The following is a 22727-nucleotide window of genomic DNA, read 5'->3' on the forward strand; positions in this document are numbered from 1 at the left end:
CTTAACAACCCTATTAAGCCCATTTCAAATTTTAGACACCTGAACATTCCTAAGAAGTAGAAGTTCAGCCACAAGTAGACGAGGGTCTCTAGCAGCAAAGCGGCGGGCAGGTTGAGAAGCATAAAATGAGGGAACTCGATCTTTGGTGCCGTAACAAATGTTCTAAAAAGAGACCAATATAAATAAATTGTCTGAGAACTATGCTATCTGTTAAATTAAGAATTAAAAGATGGTATGACACCAGAATTAGCAGTAGATATGGCAGACAAATGACTTGGAAATAAACTTTTTACTTTCGCTAAACATATTTTTTTATTGGTACATGCACAGTGTACTGTTTAAAAATATTTAAATAAACATTATAAATAGAATGGCTACATCGTCATATAGCAGTAGGTTAATAGGGTACCAGTCCATACAATGTAACAGACATATCTACTCCAAATACCAATGTATACGTTACGTTTCGAAAATAGTTTTGAATATTTGATTTGTGCGACTACCAAAAAGTGTTGCCATGCCACCTAAAAAAAGGTAAAATATAATATTTATCCAGTACAGTTAAAAAATCATTGCTTTATTCCTTAAAAAAAACTAACCGGACTCTTACCGATTGAAGATGAATATGCGATACCTAAAAAGTAAAATGACGTGAATAATGTAGGTTTATATATTTGAGTTGATCTTCTGTCCTTGTCTATATTTTCGTATACTTCGATAATGCCCAGCTGAAAATACAAATGTATAAATACATCTTTTTTAAGAATAAGGATATGTCAAAGTATTGGATAATTATAATACTCTTGTTATAAATGAGGAATGTAACCTTTTCCAATTCCATTAGAATGGACCTGACGAGGGGAATCATTACACCGCATGTGATCACATTAGATATCCACATAGAGAGCACCAATGTACTGAAGAATAGAATAAAGCTGAGCCTGAAACGAGATATAAGTTACTTAAAGATATTTCACTTTAGTTTTTACTTTATATTTGGACTTTTATAAATCGATATCAATATTTTTATATTAAATTGGAACATTTGTATATCAAATCGTGCCTTTTGTTAATAAAATTCGGAATCTCATTAATCCTATTATGGGCACCGACAGAAGTGTAGGAATTTTTATCTATAAAATATGACCTGTAATGCGAGCAGCCAAACATAAGGAGAATTCTCAATGCGGCTCTCTTGTGAACGTTGCAGTATTCAATAGCCACATTTAATATCATAACTCCTAAGCAGTCCAGTAATGCTCTGGTTACGTAGATCTGATAAAATAAAAATAAATAAGTAGACCCTTAGATAATGACAAGAAGCTACAAAGGCCATCGCCCTGATTTAATAACTTGATATTCTGGGTTTTGAAGAGGTTTAAAGAGACGCTAATTAATCTTAATTATATTAGTGAATTATGTAATTAAGTTTTAATAACCGATGTTATAATTTCAACGCCGAAAAACGCGAAGATTGAAGATAAAGCCAACGCTGCCAGCGAGAGGATAACCGGGTGAGCGGCGTCTGTAGTCCAATACACAGCTGTCACGATAAACACATAAAAACATGGATATGCCTGCAATGAAAAGATTTTTCGAAAACTGTAATGAAATTTTAGTAGGACCCGCATTCATTAACATCTTACTACAACTATAATTAACAGGTATATATATGGCAACTCTGTAGTTTGCACAAATGGGGAAATACCTACAACTAAAACGGCACCTTTTTGATGTTAATATACACACACTATATGAAACTAAAGTGTCTTAATATTAATGTTTAATGATAGAAGAAAAGAAATATTTAACTTACATTATTTGTGCCAATGAAATATAATGGGAGGAACAACAACGGTGTTGCCAAAAATAAGATTATTTTCAAGTACATTTTGTAAAAAATTAACATTCTAGTTCTACTTGTTGTAAGAACTAAATTAGGTTCTCTGAAATAAAAAAAATATAACTAGATTAAATTAATACAAGAGATTCAGAATCTTTTTGTCAGTCCTTAAATTATTATTCAGTCGAAATGTTGAATTATACTTACGAAGAATTTGATTGCATCATTTTAGTTGTACTTTTGTTGTTAATATTGGGAATCGACATTAAAATAAATCTTGTAGGCTTTCGTAAAGTCAAAGTTATGTTGTGACGTCATGCTTAAATCGTAACTTATCAAAACAATTAACTATAAACTGTAAAATACACTGTTATATTACATCGAAGTTAAATAAATAAAAAAGGGTTTGCATTTTATTAAATAGACTTTGCAAAGTTAAGGCGAAAATCCTGGTATCTATACATATGAAATCAAAGTCAAATCATACGATAATTCGATCAAGCAAAAAGCAAAATTGGTCTTTTATTTTGTTCAGTCAGTTGTCAAATTGTTTTTAAACTGAGTGGTAGTGTCAATTAAATTGGTATTTCTTAAATAAAATTACGACGCGATAATATTCGAAAATTTATAGCGATGCCTGTGGAATTGGAATTCGATTATAATGCTGCTACCGCTGCCATGGACATATTCTCTCAAGATGATATAAACTTATTAAAACAGTGGACTCAAAAATTAGACAAATCAAAATATGTGCCTAAAGATTTATCAGATAAACAACTTTTGTTGTTTTATAATGCATGTTATGGGGATTTAGAAAAAACGAAAACATGTATAGAAAAATATTATTCATTCAGGAAAAATGCACCAGAGTTTTTTGATACTCGCATCTTAAATTCTGAAGAGTTGTGGCCGAGCACGGAAGCTTTGTAAGTAATTTGAAAATAATTAATTTTTTTTAATGTTTATTTTAATCTATCTATTAAAAAATATTTTTCTCCGACATTAAAATTTGAATTATTTTTTAAATAAAACAAACATTATGGATTATTTGACCAATTAAGTCTCATTATTAACATCAGCTCATATGTCCCCACCAAGGGACTTGAGCCTACGCTATGTAAGTGGCTAGAGGCCTTAGTCAAATATGTTCAAAATTGGCTCAGTCAGGGATAGTCAACTTTACTTATGTCAGTTAAATAAACATGTGAAATGTGAAAATCGAAACACATTGGTACATAGCAGAGATTGCAAGTAGGGTACTCAAGCATGGCAGTAATACTTAAGAGGGAATCCTTACACTCAATCAAGTACACCTTCCAATAATGAAATGCTTAATATAGGGCTGCGTGTTTAGGGCAGCCGATCAAGATACTAGATAAAAAAAAAATCATGTTGTGAATGATCTAGAGTGCCAGTTTGATATAGGATGAGACAAAATGCATGGTATATATAAATAGCAGCCACTAAGTCACAAAGTTGCAAGAATAAAAACACAACTTTGACTTTGTCAAGCGGGCTAAAATTGAAATGTAGACTTTCCTGACGTTAATTAACTCGCCAAGTCTTGATCTGATGTGCTTCAGTATTTATAATAACTGATTTTTTACTTAGTGTTTTGACCTATCTTAAAAGCGCGGATCTTTATGGAGTTTGTTGGGTACAAGGTTAGGAACCTTGTTTGATTGCCATACTCAAGTTATTCCATAAAATCCTCTCTACCTCTCCAACTAATAGATTAGCAATTCAGTGCTTAACCTCTGAGACATTAAGGATGACTAGTCTAGTTAATAAATTTATGCAATTAGCACTTTGATACAATATTCATTAGAGAGAATTAATTTGCAATTTTAAAATGTTTATTGTTGGTACATTTGAAGGAATTCTTTTGAAAATCATTCCACATTTATTAATTTGAATAAATCATTTAAAAACCTTGAGTCTTTTACAAAAATGTTAATTAACATATTGTAATAAGCTCCATAATGTGAATAATTAAGGTATTTGCAGTTTTCTTTATAAAAATGTCATATTTTTACAAACAACTTCTGGTATGGCCTTTTGCCAAAATTTGTTTAAAAAAAATTAGGAAAAATATTTTCCTATGAGTATTAATATCTATTAAGTGTCGTCCATGACTCCGTCAGTGCGGAGTTAAAAAATAAGTAGCCTATGTGTTCTTCTAGACTTTGCTCTACATCTATGCAAAATTTCATTAAGTTCCTTTGAGAAGTTTCAGACATAACTTCAAAAATACACCCATCCATCCATCCATCAAAACTTTTGCATTTATAATATTAGTAAGATAATATAGTTCTGAAAGGGACATAGGCAAGGGAGATATTAGATTTATATACATTCTCTTCCTTGTTCATTAAAAGTAATCCATCTAACTTATTGCTTTGTTGTAACTTGAAAGAAAGAAAACTTGTTCATTTACCATCTTGTACATAAAATAAATAAAGTCATAGTTAAAAATATAATTATATAATATTCATAATGTTGATCAAAAATATATATATTAATTCATTATCTGCTTTGGATGAAGGTTTGCATGAGTCACTGCAAAAAATGAATAAAAAAACCTTGTATAAAAGCATAAAAATGCTAGTATATGCAGAATACGAGAATATGCTCTTTGGTTAACTAAATGTTTATCAGTAAATATTGATAATTTAATAAAGAATGATAAGTTGTTATTATGCACTTATTTAATCTTTTAATAATAAAAAAATTAATACAAATTAAGATATTCCTTTTTTGAAGCTGGTTAAAAAGTCTATGGTTGGTAAATCTATGAATACGACGTAATTAATTGTACAAAATAAAATGATTTGGCAAAATTAATTGTATAAAAACGATATTTTTTGTCGCTTTGCCGCCCTGTGTCCCCCTGGGCGTAATAAAACCAAAGACTAAATACATAATATAAATATCAAAGTTACAATTTTGAATTAAATAAGATTAACTTTGTTAAGTTGAAAGTAAAATTAAAAATATAAATTAATGGTTGTCTATCTTATAATTATTTTGAGTATGGCATAAAATTAACAATTAACCTCAAAAAAAAAATAAAAAATTCATTTACGTAGAAACTTTTGTAAATTTATCGTTGTCTTCACAAGTCAGAAATTTCTTAATATTTTTAAACATGGTTATTGAATACAAGGTTACAATAGAATGGTGGATACGTCGCTTATTCGCAATGGCATTGATGACGCGGTCTTATATGTAAATACTAGCTGAACTCGCGACTTCGTCCGCGTGAAATACTTCTGCTAATTATTTAACTTATAATTATAAAAACTAGCTGTCGCCCGCGACACCGTCCACGCAGAATTAAAAAAAAACGTTATATAAACGTAATATATGTGTGCCAAATTTCATCAAGATCCGTTGAGCCGTTCTGGAGATACCATCAAACATCCATCCATCTAAACATTCGCATTTATAATATTAGTATGATTATGACAAAACACATTAAACTTACACAACATCCACACAAACTTTTCATTCCCCATTCTGGATTATTACATAATGTTGAGTGTCGTATTTAATTATATAAAACTAGCTTTTACCCGCGACTCCGTCCGCGCGGAATAAAAAAAATGCACACAAGATAAAAAAAGTTCCTATGTCCGTCTCCTAGTTCTAAGCTACCTCCCCATCAATGTTCAGCTAAATCAGTTCGACCGATCTTGAGTTATAAATAGTGTGACTAACACGACTTTCTTTTATATATATAGACTAACAGCCTAAAAAATAAATTTCAACCTTCTAGCTGTAAAAATGACTTCCATACAAATTTCCACCCCCAGTTTTAACCCCTTATTACCCTATTTTTGCTTTTAAAAATAGCATATGTCTTTTCTGAGGTTCTAGACTATTTGTGTACAAAATTTTATTTAATTCCTTTCAGTAGTTTTGCATTGGCGAGTGATCAACAAATGAACAACATCGCTATGTCATATAAAATGCACGGCAAAATTGTGTTAACTTTAAATGTAAATGTTTCAAATATAAATGTAAATTAGTTGATAACAATATTCCAATGTCGACACTTGTCTTATATATAAAATTCTCGTGTCGCGGTGTTTGTGGTTAAACTCCTCCGAAACGGCTTGACTGATTCTCATGAAATTTTGTGAGCATATTCAGTAGGTCTGAAAATCGGACAACATCTATTTTTCATACCCCTATTAAGTTTTTTTAAATGCGCGCGGACGGAGTCGCGGGCGACAGCTAGTATTAATATATGTTGTCTCTTTTTTGTCAAAGAATACATAGCCCAAAGAATAAAATGCATGGCAATATATATCAAGGCAGTGAAGTTCTACGTTAAAAGAAAAATGTATACTATCACTTATTTGAGCGCGTAGTCGTTATTGTGTTGAAACCTTGTCGTAAAAAAACTCAAAATCCAACAATGGACTGACTGAAAGTTAATAACCATAAGTAAATATGTTCTGAATATTTTGACTGTTTCACGTTAGGTTTCCACCGCCGAAACACACGTAGAAAAACGTATTCTCATATCTTTTGTTCGCATTGAAAAAACTGAGTTGATATGTTTTTTTATATCATAAGGTGGCAAACGAGCAAAACGGCCACCTGCATTCGCCGAAATATCGAGGCGATCGTTGCCCATAGACATCCGCAAATGCAGACCTATAATCAATGGAGAAGGGGACGCACAGAAAGATGATATTTCTCCTTCCTATACGTCCCCACTTCCGCCAAATCCACTTTCCCTTCCCACCCTTTCCTAATAAGAAAAGGGAAAGAGGTTTACAGGTGTTATTGAAAATTACTGTTTACGTTTACCTTATAAACCAAAACTTTTTTAACACGTTCACAGTATCACTACAAATATATGTACATAATTTATATACTATTCATTGTAATTAATTCTGTGTGCAAAATTAATAATGTATAATTATTATTATAACTTTTTATATATGTATAACATAATAGTAATGATTTTAGCTCACCTGTGGCCATTATTTATGTAATAAAAATATAGGTATATGGATTTTTACGATACTGTTTATAAATATATGTTTTTTCAAATGTATATTCATATATTGTTTAACAACAAAGTTTATTACATAATTAATATAATAGTATGAAATATCTTTCAATACAGAAATTTCTTGCAATTAAAAAAAAAATTGAAGATCTTATTACCATTTAATTTAAAAGTTATAATTGTCTCTATACAAGAGTCATGTATTCAAAGGAAAAAATAATTCCGGTTTGTTTTAATGTTTTTATAACGCACTTGGCTACTTGAATCGCGTATCGTGCTCCGTACAGATAATGAATCGTCGACGCTAGTCGTCTATTCGGTTAATACAAGCATAACGACTACAAAGTAACGAATTTGCAAAATGTCAACTGTATAAAATTACTCCGCCATCTTGGAAATTGTAGTTACTTTTCTCACGACTTGACATCTCAGTAAGGTTTGTAATGAATTATCATTGAAACGAAAACAGGTTTCTGATTGTTGTTGGAACCTTCGTAGTCATCGGAACTGCGATTATTCTACAAGGTTAAGGTTCATAAAATGTAGAGTTCCGCAATCCTTTTAACCAAAAAAATATAATCCTTTTAACCTTATACATAATTTAACTTAGCACTAACTTATTAACTATCTTTATCCTATAGTCAAATCAAAGTTAAAGTTTCAGTTGCAATTATCGTTATCACAAATTTGTAACAAACTGTTACCTAAATATTATTGTTCCTGTAATTTGTAATTTTTTTCAAGTAATAGAATAAATACTGGTTTTGGAAGTTGCTACGACAATTGCTTAATATTTAAATTTTTAAAATTGTTTTTTTTTTGTGACTGAGTAGTCACTGTTTGCCTTGAGGAGGCATTTACAGTTTCACCGGGCCTGAGGTGGCCGGGCGCAGATGGCGCTTAGCCTAAACCTCGTTTAAGAGTAACTTTAAAATTGGATTAATGCTCGTATTATTTAAACTCTACTATAGCTTTTAACTCCGTGATTAAAAGTACAGGTGTATTTTTACTGCGCCATCTATCGTTCAAAAACTTTACTCTTTTTATCTACTTATTACCGTGGGTTTCCGAGTTCAATATCCTCGTGTAAAACATATTGTTATCTCTGTTATGTCAAAGATAATGACAGGGATGACGATATGTTTTATACAGATATTTTGATCTCAGAAACCAACGGTTAGACAGATAATAATATACACTTTAAATCTTATATCAGTAAATATTGTCTACTGAACCTTTTAATTGACCTAACTTAGTTATTTACTCGATTTACATTGCGGATTGACGTCAATAATAACGTAAGACAGTTTACTTTACGGTCTGAGTAGTAACGAGTTCTTAATGCTATTAAAATATTTATTACTATTCAGAAACAGGTACGCGTCGCAAAAGCCGTAATTCGAACAATCACAAAGTTACAAATAAGCATTTTTGTTTTAATTTTAGATTTTTTATGGATGAAACAATCTCTGGCATCCTCAAAACATTGTAGCAAAATGTTACACAGACCGGCGCGGAGAGCTGAGCAGCTTTAACAAATAAAATGCAGCTTTATACGATTGGAACAAGGTTTAATTTTATTTGTAGTAACGTGAATACGTGAAAAGTAAAAATAAACATTGTTTCAATTGTATAGAGTTCAATTTTACTTGCGATAAAAATCTTTTCTGCCAACCTTTTCTTATAAGGAAAGAATAGGAAGGGAAAGTGGATATGACGAAGGAGGGAACGCATAGGAAGGGAATATATCCTTTTTCTGTGCGTTCCCTCTTCCGTCGATTAAAGGAAGGCAACGCATCTGCATGCGGACGTCTATGGGCAGCGGTCGCTTCGCTAAAAGAATCTCTAGGTGTACATCAGGGGCAGAGTATTAGACTGTGTACTGCACCGTCTATTCATCTGACTCACTTTTCTGCTATTATGTGAAACTAACCTCTAACTACATTGTCTTGTGATTGTTTGCAGAGAGTTCTCTTACCTCCCAGAGAAGTCGTGCGAGGGATATGACCTCATCTACCATCGGCTGCATTACACGGAACCTTCTAAGTACAATCTGGAGTCAGGTGTCAAATTACTCTTCATGACTGTCGGTAAGTAATACATAGAAGGGCAGAACAGTTAAAGCATAGGAGTAGACAGTTGCTAGTTTTATTTTAAAGGTCAAAAATGTATGAAACTGACAAAAAATGTTTTTATGTCACGTATTTTTCACGTTTTTAATTTTTAATCCTTTACATTTTGACAAATTTTGAAGGGGTTATACTATTTTGACAATAAGTGTACGTTCAAATCATTGCACGTTAAAACAGTAGTACTTCATCGTTTATTACTTTGCAACACTTTTCTGCCCAAGTGTGAAAACATTACACTAATAAGAGGTATGAGGATTTTTTTTTTATGTACTTCTAAGAAATTTTATGTACAAAAGTAATTTTAAACAGTTTGTAATTTTATAATTTTCATTCGAGAAGTAGTTCAGTGAAAATGTTTACAAAATATTGCAAGAAATACCAATGAATCGCTTCAATAAGGTATTTATCTTGTGACAAAGAACCTTGGTTTTTTCCACAATTAACATAACGTTGTGGTTTTAATTTCATTATTAATGTTTAAACATTTTTATATATCTTTTCTACGATGTTTATATTTAAGTGACTAGCTGTCGCCCGCGATTCTGTCCGCGCGGCATTAAAAAAAAACATAATAAGTAGCCCATGTGTTCTTCCAGATTATGTTCTACATTTTTGGCAATTTTCATCAAGATCTGATAAGTCGTTCCGGAGATACCTTCAAACAAACATTCATCAAAACATTCGGATTTTTTTATATTAGTAAGATAAGATTGTTACCTAAGGTTGCTTTACTTAGAATAACATTCGTATCCCCCCTATTGATCCTCTTCTATTTACTGTAACACTGCTGCAAAATCTCTACAAAACATATTTTTGTCTCTCTTATCTATATATATAAAAGAAAGTCGTGTTAGTTACACTATTTATAACTCAAGATCGATCGAACTGATTTAGCTGAAAATTGATGGGGAGGTAGCTTAGAACCAGGAAACGGACATAGGATAATTTTTACCCCGTTTTCTATTTTTAATTCCGCGCGGACGGAGTCGCGGGCAAAAGCTAGTTCAAATATAAAGATAGAAATTACATTGTTTCATACAAAATGTTCGAGCATCGATAATCGACTATTATATGTAATTATGTTGTATTTAAATACGTGGGAATGTTTATGTTCAATATTATGTACAATTAACATTTTATACGTATACTAACTGTCTCCCGTGAGTCCGTCCACGCGCATTAAAAATAACTTAATAAGTAACCAATGTGTTCTTCCAGACTATGTTCTATGTTAGGGGTATGAAAAATAGACAGTAGCCGATTCTCAGACCTACTGAATATGTATTTAAAATTTCATAAAAATCGGTCAAGCCGTTTCGGAGGAGTACGGTAACTATGTGACATGGAAATTTTATATATAAGACTAGCTGTCGCCCGCGACTCCGTCCGCGCACAGTTAAAAAAACTTAATAGGGGTATGAAAAATAGGTGTTGGCCGATTCTCAGACCTACTCAATACGCATATAAAATTTGGTAAAAATCGGTAAAGCCGTTTCGGAGGAGTACAGTAACTAACATTGTGACACGAGAATTTTATAATATACTAGCTTTTACCCGCGACTCCGTCCGCGCTGAATAAAAAAAAAAAAAAAAAAACGGGGTAAAAATTATCCTATGTCCTATTCCTGGTTCTAAGCTACCTGCTCACCAATTTTCAGTCAAATCGATTCAGCCGTTCTTGAGTTATAAATAGTGTAACTAACACGACTTTCTTTTATATATATAGATATACGGTATTATGTATTACAAATGATCCACTGGCACGACACAATGCTTTTGTTATGCATTTTTGTCATCTAATCGCTATTGTCCTTTAACATCACAATGGATAAATGAATAATCTTACTTCTCACATCTGACTAATATTATAAACTAGCTTTTACCCGCGACTCCGTCCGCGCGGAATAAAAAATAGAAAACGGGGTAAAAATTATCCTATGTCCGTTTCCTGGTTCTAAGCTACCTGCCCATCAATTTTCAGTCAAATCGATTGAGCCGTTCTTGAGTTATAAATAGTGTAACAAACACGACTTTCTTTTATATATATAGAAGATGTTTGGATAGATGGATGGATGTTTGTTAGAAGGTATCTACAGAACGGCTAAACGGATCTCGATTAAATTTACCATAAACATATAGTCTGAAAGAACCCATAGACTACTATAATTAAGATTTTTTAATTTCACTCGGATGACACAAAGTTACAATATTATATTAGAAATTATTATAAGAACAATACAAATCACGTCCGAAACTAAGAGGGGAGGGTTAGATTTTTGGTTCGGCCCTGGCACACTACTATCGTCTTTTATACATTCAGAAACAAAAAACGAAACTATGGACTAAATATAGAAAGTGGTAGCCTTTTACTATCGAGTCTCCCTTAGTGGTTACTTAACAACTCTGAGTGTAGCAGTAATCCTTCCAGATAATACTTTTTTAAAACATTTTGTTAATTATTTTGTAATTATCATTACCTGCTTAAAATTTTTAGTGCCATTATCTGCTCGCAACTTCGTCTGTGTGGAATAAATAAAAAGCGAGATAATAAATTAGCTATTCATAAATTATATTTGAAATATTTTTAGTTAAATGTTAATTTGTTGGATAAAAACACATGCTCTGGCAGTCGACCTTCAGGTATTCTTAATTGGCACATAGTTTTGAGGAAAAAGTCGTACAACGATCTAGTATATAATAACGCGTGATATATATATTTTAATATTTTTTTTCGAAAGACCTTGAATTATCTAATTTATAGGAAGGCATTAAAAATTATACGAGCAAAAACATACCGGTATACATAAAGTATACATAAATATGTTTTTTTTTTAAATTAACATCTTTTTGCTTCTGGAATATAAAAAATTAATAAGCATAACATAATTTGTTTTTCCAGATTATGTTCTACATCTACGCCAAATTTCAGCGAGATCCGTTTAGCAGTTCTGGATACTTTGGCACATAGATTAAATAATTTTTTTTTTTTAAATTCCGTGCGGTCGGAGTCGCGGGCAACAGCTAGTATTAGTATAAATTTTAATAGCATTACCTTTTAAATATATTATATAGTTTTTATTCAAACTGATACCCGAAATATTTTGAGAATATCCTTTTAAAAAAAAGAACATTTTCTTTTGAGCTTCAATTTATAAAAACACTTTTTATTGCCTCTGTATCTATGGTATTGTGTTGATGCCCTTTTAAGAAGACTTTTTTTAAATTGTATCATAAAGAGCTTTCCGTATTACTTAGCCCTTGATTTTTAAGTTAAAATTTAAGAGTTATGTATACTTAAGTATTTACTTCACAATGCCGTGAATTTACTGTAATTATTTCTCGTATATAAACTTCCTTGTTTTTCTTTGTTAAGTTTAAAAAAAATCATCGGAATATTCTGAAAAGGTGAAGGTAAATATTGTCAGGAAATTTAAAATAATGTGTGTATTGCGTTTTTTTCCTTTTAAGTTTAAAGACGTAAGTGACCTTTAATAACCCTGAAGTGACACTAGTACACTGACCTCTATAAATGGATAGGCTATAAGCCGTGGTATTTTGTGCCTATTTGACTTTTCGCCATTATGGCAGTTGCGGTTGGTAGCTGAGGTGAGGTATCGAACTAATTATAGATATTACCTGTCCAATAGGCGTGTACAAATCGTAACGAGGTAAAAGCTATAATTTCCAATGCACTTTGTATTCATATTTGCCATTCTTTTATTTATTTTTGATATACTCGTAACTTAGACTACATTATAATTGTCTATATGCATATTTGCGAACAATTACACTTTTGTTCGTCGTGTAAAAATTGCGATTTCAGCAAACCTTTTTTTTGTCGCAATCTCCGTGTTGAACTTGCGAAATTATCTGTCTTTAGTAAAGACTAGCTTTTACCCGCGACTCCGTCCGCGCGGAATAAAAAAAAAATAGAAAACTTATCCTATGTCCTTTTCCTGGTTCTAAGCTACCTGCCCACCAATTTTCAGTCAAATCGATTCAGCCGTTCTTGAGTTATAAATGGTGTAACTAACACGACTTTCTTTTATATATATAGATTGTTACACAATTTGTTTATTGACATTGTTACTGGTTATCGAAATATTTAATAGCATTGTAATTTAAGTTTTAAATCAGGTTAATGAAGCTTAATTATGGATATTTAGTCTGTGGGTATCATTGTTGGAATACTTGAAATTCAAACTTGTTACGTGACATTGAAGAGGGTTTCTATTAGAGTCAGAGATGACAAACAAAAGCATTAACATCACATTTATATTAGTTGGATGAATGGATGGATGTTAGAAGGTATCTCCAGAACGGCTTAACGGATCTTGATGATATTTGGCATAGATGTAGAACATAGACTGGAAGAAGACTGGAGAACACATAGGCTATTATTATTGTTTTTTTTTTATATTCGTGCGGACGGAGTTTCGAGCGACAGCTTCATTGATGAATGGATATTTGTTACTACGCATCTAAAAAACAGCTTTTAGGTTCTAGGTGAAATTTTGCTCACATGTAAAACATAGCCTGGAAGAACAGATAAGCTATTTATTAAGTTTTTTTTTAATTCCGCACGAACGTAGTCGCGGTCAAAAGTTAGTGTTTCATAAAATCAAGATTAATATTATGATTTGCTTTTGTCTCTTGCCCATCTTCTACCTATATCTTCTATCTATATATATAAAAGAAAGTCGTGTTAGTTACACTATTTATAACTCATGAACGGCTGAATCGATTTGACTGAAAATTGGTGGGCAGGTAGCTTAGAACCAGGAAACGGACATAGGATAATTTTTACCCCGTTTTTATTTTTTATTCCGCGCGGACGGAGTCCCGGGAAAAAGCTAGTTTATAATAAACCCAGTTGTCCACTATAACATAGTAAGTCGTACGATTGAAATCGTTTTTTTTTATATTTTTACAGATGCATGCTTATACAAAAGAGGACCCCAGCCTGGTTACATATTCCTGTTCGACATGCGAGGTGTCAAATTGGGACATCTCACTAGAGTTGGCTTGTCGTGAGTACGCTTTCAACACTTTAACCATTACGATGCTGAAGTGAACTCGCGTGTTGCGGCATTGAACGTGTTTAATTTTGTAGATGTTTGCTAAGTTTTTTCTAATATAACGTACTTGTTTTTTTTTATACAGTCAAACTGGTAAGCGAGAGTTCAGGCTATATATATTTCTCGCTTATAGTGGTTTCTTCTCTAACCAGAGTCTCTCGTTTGGTCGTCTGAAAGGAACGTACAATGACTCTCGTTTATCCGGGTTCGACTGTATCTACGAGTATGTATATATTTATAATTGTATACTATTTCAAAATGAATTGATAACACTATTCCATATTAAATTTGTAATTCAATAGAAGTTTAAATACAAAGCTTTGTGCTTTTTTAATATAGATATGACAATGCTATATATATATACATGATTATATATGTTTTAGCTTTCAAAAGGATAAGCAAAGGTATGCAGGATATATATAATGTATGTTTGTATCAAAAACCGACCATAATTCGTAGTTAAAGTTTGTTTTTTAATTATTTTTTACTTAAAATAGCTTTTTTTTTGTACTTTTCCACATTGAATGTGCCAAATTTCACATATACAATCTATATTTAATCTAATATAATATAATACCAAGTATATAATAAACAATTTTTATGATAATTTGTTGTGTAACTGATAAATTATTTTTAGGGTTCCGTACCTCGAAAGAAAAAAACGGAACCCTTATATGAACACTTTGTTGTCCGTTCATCTGTTAAGGACCTTTTTCTTTATAAATTTAATTAAATGGAAATGTCTTTTCGAGTTAGCCTTGTTTTTTTTATATGAAAAATCAAATAATTACATATATTTAATTTGAAATTTATTAATTGTATATTATTACCGCGTTATTATTCAAAAAGGAAGAGGTTCTCAATTAGTATGTAAGTTTTTTCTTGTTACTTAGTAGCTCCGTTTGTAGTCGTTCGTTTTTCATAATTGCTTTTTTTGTTTGAATGGTATTGCGTATGATTTGGTATTATTTTTTAAACGTACACTTTACCTTTCTATATTTTCGTTGTTAATACATCAAATCTTACTAATAGCCTATGTGCCTACACTAGTAGCCTATCTGTTCTTCTAGACCTGTGTTTCCCAACCTTGTTGGATCCATGTCCCATTTTTCAGGATGAAGATGACTTTTGCTCCCCTTATAAATTTTGTTTAGAAATATATTTCTCTCGAGGCCTAAATTTACAATGTTAGAGAAATAATTATATACTACTTTTGGCTGACTAGATCAATTTCATCGTGATGCTGCACATATCTGAGAAGAAATTCAATAATATGTGTGAAGTCAACCCGCACTTGGCCAGCGTGGTTGACTATGGCCTAGTCACCTCTAACTTAGGGTAGACTCCGAGCCCTCAGTGGGGACGTATAGTGAGCTGATGATGATGTGTACGAAGTGCCTTTTTATCCAACAGTTGGCTCAAATACCATACAAAAATAATCTCCTTTTTAACAAAAAAAAAAAAAACCAAAAAACTTCTATTGAAAAAGTATAACATAGAAAATAGACATAAAATATATTATTCATGTATATATTATTTTTAATAACACATCCTTTATATGAAATACCAAAAAACGTTTCGCACGTAATCAATTTTTTACAATCATTCAAATTTTAATATTTAAACAGTTTTTATGAGTAAAATACAACGGACAAAAGATACGGCCACTAAATCTACATATAATATTATAAATTGTTTCCTTTATTTTATTTTTTATGATTGTAACAAAAAAAATGATTTTTTTTTCTTTTAAAACAATACATGTTATCTTTGCTCAAAAACTGTTGCATCTATTTCAAAAATTCTTTCACTATATCCCCGACGACATAGTATAAATATATTTAATACTAGCTATCGCCCGCGACTACGTTCTTGCGGTATGAAAAAAAAAAACATAATAAGAGGCCTATGTTTTCTTCCAGACTATGTTCTACATCTATGCCAAATTTCATCAAGATAAATTGAGCAGTTCTGGAGATACCTTCAAACAAAGATCCATTCATCCAAACATTCGCTTGTATAATGTTAGTAAGACTGGGGTTCGTACAAAGCGATCGTCGTTCCTCATGCGCACAGCAAAGGATTGGTATAACTTGTCGGCGTTAATGTCTCCCAGATATAACGTGGGTATCTTCAAGAGTAGGGTTTGCCCGTTTGCCACCTATTAATGTAAAAAGTAGGGTGAATAGGTAATTAGTAATTTAGTGCGTATAATCCTTCGATCACATAGACACATCAACCATTAGTTTATTGAATATAAATCTTACTTCTTACTAATATTGTAAATGGATGGATGTTTGTTTGTTTGTTTGAAGGTATTTCCAAAACGGCTTACCGGATCTAGATACAATTTGGCATAGATGTAGATCATAGTCTGGAAGAACACATAGGCTACTTATTAAGTTTTTTTTAATGCAGAGTCGCGGGCGACAGCTAGTATTGTAATAAAATTTAAGAAAATATAAATAAGAACAAGGCCAACAAACAGTTCAAATATGTAAAAATACATAAAACTGAAGCAGACTTTAAAAAAGTCTGTATAAATTATAAAAAAACTTGGACAAAAAATTTGTATTCTTTCAAAGCGTTTCCCTTTTTTTTCAGTCGAATTTAACACTTTTATGTTAATCATAGAAATAAGGTGCTGTTTATTTATCTGGGCTTTGTCTGTTTTGGCAATTATTTGCTATCGTATAAGGTTTAATTATGTAAAGTCGGTAAAGACTTTTCCATTAGCTGTAAACAAGAATTGCACTTACCGTGAGTTTCTGAGACCATAATACCCGGTGAAAATATATTGTTATCGCTGTTTTGTCAAAGATAATGACAGGAATGACCATATGTTTATATATAGACTAGCTGTCGCCCGCGATTCCGTCCGCGCGCAGTTAAAAAAAAAGAAAAATAGATGTTGGCCGATTCTCAGACCTACTGAATATGCTCACAAAATTTCATGAGAATCGGTCAAGCCGTTTCGGAGGAGTACGGTGACGAAAACTGTGACACGAGAATTTTATATATTAGATTGTAGTCTCAGAAACCAACGGTAATATACGAGCTGTTGTTGATTTGGTAATCTCAGAATATACCTATACATACTCCTTTGATAATTCTGACCTACTTGGCTTTTTGTGTAGTATGTTTAAATTATTTTGAATTAGGAATGTCAGTATTATTTTCTTAAGATTGAAGTATGTTATAATAAATTAATTCCGTTTATATTCTCAAAGAAGTAAGATGTATAACTTACTTCTTCTTAAAGTTAAACAGTTATTTTAGATTACTATACATCTTACAGCTGTAAGACGAGAAAGAAGAAGAAAGTTTTTTATCATCTACTTGTTCTTATGCCACTCTGTGTGTCACCTCACACTATGTACTTCCTCCAGACCATTTTAGTCGTCATTCCCCTTTTATTATGTCACTATTCAGGGAATCCAATCTTTTTCTAGGCTTACGCACAGTACTGGGTTTAACACTACCAGCGCCTTAGACGACATTACTACGTCGACTCCTCTTTATCATGCCTTGATAGGGTTGCGTGTGATTGTGTAATTCGCAGATAGCGTTGCCAGGCGTCCGGATAAAGCCGGTTTAAAGCTTTTTGATTGCGTGTTCGGCCAAAATAGACGGTTTTCCGGCTTTTGTTACGCTTTTTACATTTCCCGAACGAGAGTGTACCTATTAATACTGAGACAAAATCCTAAATAATATAGGATGTCCGACCTTTCTACCCAAATGTTCGGCCAAACTGGCTGGTCTGACCGGCTTGTAGGTTTGGCGACCTAGCAATCCTGTTCGCAGACCTGTGGCGTCGTTCTGTCCCAGCGCCCTAGGCAGTCGCTTTAGTACGCACTCACGCCGGTCCCTACCCATGTCAATGTCCCCTACATAATTGAAAGTTCTCTAGTCCTCTTATCCAATCCGGTAATATTAACGAAGTAACAGCCCGAGCCGAGGCTCCTGAGGGAGCCCTCGAGCCTAGTTACTCTTAAACGAGGTTTAGGCTAAGCGCCATCTGCGCCCGGCCACCTCAAGCCTGGTGAAACTGTAAATGCCTCCTCAAGGCAAACAGTGACTACTCAGTCACAAATATATATCTAGTCCTCTGATTTTCGATTCGATAGCTATGACGTCACAATATGGCGTTCATGTACATTTATTTGAAAGATAATTATAATTTCAGATCGTTACGCAAGTTCTTCCAGTACGTGCAAGAGGCGATGCCTGTCCGTATGAAGGCTATCCACGTGTTCAATACGGAGCCAGTGTTGGACAAGTTGTTGATGCTCATACGACCGTTCATGGATAAGAAATTCTTTGATATGGTGAGATGAGAGGTTTATTACAGTGGTCCCTCATTTCTGAAGGTCTGGTCAGCATGTGTACAGTTACCATCTGGAGTGGATGATATGAAATGAAGATTACAGTGCTAGATTTCGTAAAGACTTGCTGTACCACGACCAATATTTGGCACCATCATTTCTATTATAAATTTAATAATGTACATTTCGTTCAGCAATATTATTATCCCGTATTATTAAAAAAAAACTTGAGAAGTGTCAAGGGACACCCGGATAGAACGAAGTTCCTTTCTATTAATTAGTGAAGGAACCAATGTTTATTCTATGAATAAAAAACTTAAGTCTTCACAAGAAGTACATTTTATTTCTATGGATTTTCGTTATATATTATCACGTCGTTGCCATGGTGAAGTAGCGCTCATTCGTCGTTAACATACTTACTATAGCAAAAAGTGTCGTGACAATTTTTCGTAAGATTTTTTTCCGTCTAGCCCCCTTTCACAACGCGCGATAAGGAACTTCGTTCCAAAACTGCTATACCAATATATTTTAAGGCTACAGTAATTTAAACATCTAGTATAGATTTTTTTTTAATTTTATCCGCAGATAAAATTCCACCACAAAAACGAGGATCTGGAGAAGTTCTACGAATCTGTAGTCCCACGATCAGCTTTACCCCCCGACTATGGGGGAACTTTACCCGATACTCAGACGTTGCACAAACGGTGCATGCAACAACTTCAAGACTTGGAGCCGTACTTCAAAGCTGAAGAGCATCAGAGGATCGAGGCTCTGCCAGATAAGAAACGGGATAAAGCTATGGAAAAAGCCTTTAAAAATCTAGAAATAGATTAAATAGGGGGAAATTAGAAATATAAAAGTCATTCCATCCTTTATCTTGTGTACTTAAACGCTGAATGCTTTTTAGTTACATATTTAAATTAATATACATCATTTGTATTCTAATCGTTGGTTTCTGAGACAAAATTCCTTTAAATAATATTGTTATCTCTGTCTTGTCAAAGATAATGACAGAGATGACGATATGTTTTATATAGAAATTTTACTCTCAGAAACCCACTATAAATAAATTCTTAAAAGTTGTAAACATTAACGTCAAATTACATAAATATTGATTAATGCGCTATTTTTATATTTCAATGGAAATTGTCATGTTATTTTGTAGAAATTCTTTAATATTTATACAGTCGAACCGGGATAAGTGAGAATCTTTGTCACGTTCCGATGTTCCTTCACAAGCGAGACATTAGAAAGAAACTTCTAGAAGCGAGAAAAAATATCGCAGTCTCTTTTACTATCGCTTATTCAGGTTCGATTGTAGTAAGCAAAGACGGGCGATTTTGTTAGTATATTTAATTTAAAAATATTATTATTTGGTATATTTTGGCTCCTTATATAAAGTCATAACTTTATTATCTTTGTTATCAAGCGATTTAATTGATAATTATATAATTATTAATGTTTTTTTTATAATAATCCTTTATCTGTTTATAAATTTTGATAGATTATCTTATTTCAGGTAAGTCTTTATTGCATTTAATTTTTTTTTTAAATTTTGGTATAAAATGAACTCTAATTAACGCCTTATATTATAACAACTCTGAGTACGGTAATTAGAGTTAATTTTTCTTTAGGGTTTTTTTACATTTTTTTTCTTCTGTTCTGTTAAAAAATTTAAGTGTATTTTTTTATAAAAAAAATACGTCACCCATTTTTTGGACCATTAATTAGACCTTATTATGTCTTATTGTAATTTAATTGGAAATTAATCAATATTTAATTTCAATTATTAATTTATTGTCAATTATTATTAATATTTTAACTCGTAGATATTATATAAATACTTCATTTTTTTACAAAATAAAGAAAATTAAAAAAAAAACATTCCTAGTGCAACTGGCAACATTGAATTTATAAATAAATGCAGTTTTAAAAAGATAAAATTTAATATATATTAAAACACTGCCATGATAAAGGAAAAATTACAGTTTGCTTAGTAATTATGTATTTCTGTCGAATATTTGAAATTGTGTGATTCTTACTCGAAGTTTTGAGTTGGCACGTCATATAAAAGAATAGTCTATGTATCCACGTGTCAAGTTTATGGCCGGGTACTATATTTTCTTTATCGATTATTGTAGAAAAATGTAAGGAACAATTTAAAAGTAAATACACAAATACTATATAAAAAATAATATATTGTCTAGTTGTTGTGTAAAGACAGTGAAATTATTATAGTTTTTTTTTTTTATTTTCACTTCAAACAGTATTAAATTTTTAGCCGACTTCAAAAAGAAGGAGGTTATCAATTCGACTGTATTTTTTTATGTTTTATCATCAAATGAAAGATAAATTAATTTAAGACGTGTTATTTTATAATCAAACTTAAAAATTGAATAATAATCTTTGATATAATTGACCAAATTAAATAATATTAAAAAAACAACCATGACATTTCTAAGATCTGGTGAATTTTGACAATTTATAGTAGAAAAATTGAACAATTCTGTTTGTTTTACAGACAATTGTGTATTCACTAATCTATTTAAGATTTTTTTATATTATAAGATGGCAAGCGACCATCTGTTTCGCCGAAATAGCGACCGGTGCCCACAGATATCTGCAATTGCAGATGCGTTACCTATCTTTAATCGACAGAGGAGGGTACGTACAGAAAGAGAATATTTTCCCCTTACTATGCGTTCTGCCCTCCGTCAAATTCAATGCCCCTTTCCATCATTTTATAACAAGGGTGGGAAGGGGCAATGGACTAAAATAAGGCTTCCACTTATTGCAGTTGCTTATTATAGTTGACGCCTGTCTAGTATTTTATTTTATTAAAAAAAATATGTATTAATATTTCTTCATAATAAATGTATAAAAATGGAATAATTAAATTTACGTAAACTTACGACATATATATGTTAAGTTTAACCTCATCTATATAAAGGGGTAAATTACAATACTTTGTAGAAAAATAAACTATATGTAATATTTGATATAGTTTCGTAAAAATATATACAAATACCGTTGGTTTCTGAGACCAAAATCTCTGTATAAAAAATATTATTGTCAATGTTTTGTCAAAGATAATGACAGGGATGACGATATATATCGACGTTGGAAAGCATAAACGCTGTAACCCTTGAAATCGCGAATATGTTTTTCACACGTTAATAATTTCAACCATTATCAAACGATAATGATTTTATTATAGGTTAGCACAAACTACACAACATTGCTAAATACCGCATGCTTGTAGGCGTATCAGCTCACGAGTTATCATTTTTTGGCTCTCCTGTAAAGTTCATACTTTCGGGGTTACAGCGTTTACGATTTCCAGCGTCGATATAGAGATTTTGGTGTCAGAAATTTACGGATAGTGTTGAATATATTCCATTATTATAATATTCTGTTTAAAAATAGGTATATTGTTGGTGAAGGTGTTTTATATTTTAATATGTTGGTGTTTTTAGTTAAATTTGCTTAAATATTTCTTTAGTTATAGTAACACAGTCCTGTTGTGATATGTTTTGAATTGTGATATTGGTTCCGGTAACCGTAAATTGTGATTTTTGTTGCATTAAAATTTTATTTACATTGAGTGTTTTCAATTAATAATCTACTCTATAAAGTATCTTTTTAAGTATAAGTCGAAAGATATTAAAGGAAACATATATTGTTTCTATTAATCAGTAGAAAACAAAAAATCATACCATAGCTATTTTCCTCGTGCAAACTACAAGCTCAAAGCTTTCAAAATCTGCTTCAAATTTACCTTTTTACTTTGAAAACGCTATGTCGTGTGAAAAATAATAGGACAGCGCCATCTAGTTTAAAATATATAGATAGTTAAGTTTTATTATAATTCACAGATAAAATAAGAAAGAGGGGAAACTCGAAAAAATCCAGTTCCTTCATTTTTTCTACACTTCGAATGTCTTTCAAATTTCTTTGAAGCTTTGTCTGCACATCTTTTATCATTAATTAAAAAAAAATAAACATTTTCCGAATGGCAACTTCGCACAGCTGTCAAAAGTGTAACCGTCGTCAAACACCTGCCGGTGATTAGAAGCATTTGTTTTGAAAATCTAAAACGTGAATTATGAATGATAATTGGAATAAGCAGATATTTAATTAGTTAAAGTTGGCGTCATTTGATACTGTGATCTTAATTAAATAGTTTCGTCAAAGAAATTGTAGTGGTGTTTTTCTAATAAATGGGTAAGTGGATATCAGAACTTTTTTTTTTAATTCTCTTCTGTTTTTAAGACTGCTGCACTATCCGGTCTCATGACATAAATTTTTTGTTGATTTATTAAT

The 22727-nt window shown here is 31.8% G+C and overlaps 1 protein-coding gene across 1 annotated transcript; it reads left to right on the forward strand.

The window, feature by feature from the left end:
• The first annotated feature begins 2394 nt into the window (after window positions 1-2394).
• Window positions 2395-19337, forward strand: LOC106712968 (alpha-tocopherol transfer protein-like). The gene is made up of 5 exons (XM_045683245.1): window positions 2395-2769; window positions 8835-8959; window positions 13935-14031; window positions 18266-18407; window positions 18990-19337. The coding sequence occupies exons 1-5, from the start codon at window positions 2477-2479 to the stop codon at window positions 19236-19238; spliced, it is 906 nt and encodes a 301-aa protein (XP_045539201.1). The 5' UTR covers window positions 2395-2476; the 3' UTR covers window positions 19239-19337.
• The last annotated feature ends 3390 nt before the right edge of the window (window positions 19338-22727 follow it).

The sequence above is a fragment of the Papilio machaon genome, chromosome 21, assembly GCF_912999745.1.
Source record: "Papilio machaon chromosome 21, ilPapMach1.1, whole genome shotgun sequence".
Taxonomy (NCBI): domain Eukaryota; kingdom Metazoa; phylum Arthropoda; class Insecta; order Lepidoptera; family Papilionidae; genus Papilio; species Papilio machaon.

Coding starts and splice junctions, on each gene's coding strand:
- LOC106712968 (XM_045683245.1), top strand. CDS start 2,477: ATGCCTGTGGAATTGGAATTCGATTATAATGCTGCTACCGCTGCCATG. Junction 2,770..8,834: donor TGGCCGAGCACGGAAGCTTT/GTAAGTAATTTG, acceptor GATTGTTTGCAG/AGAGTTCTCTTACCTCCCAG. Junction 14,032..18,265: donor CTCACTAGAGTTGGCTTGTC/GTGAGTACGCTT, acceptor TTATAATTTCAG/ATCGTTACGCAAGTTCTTCC.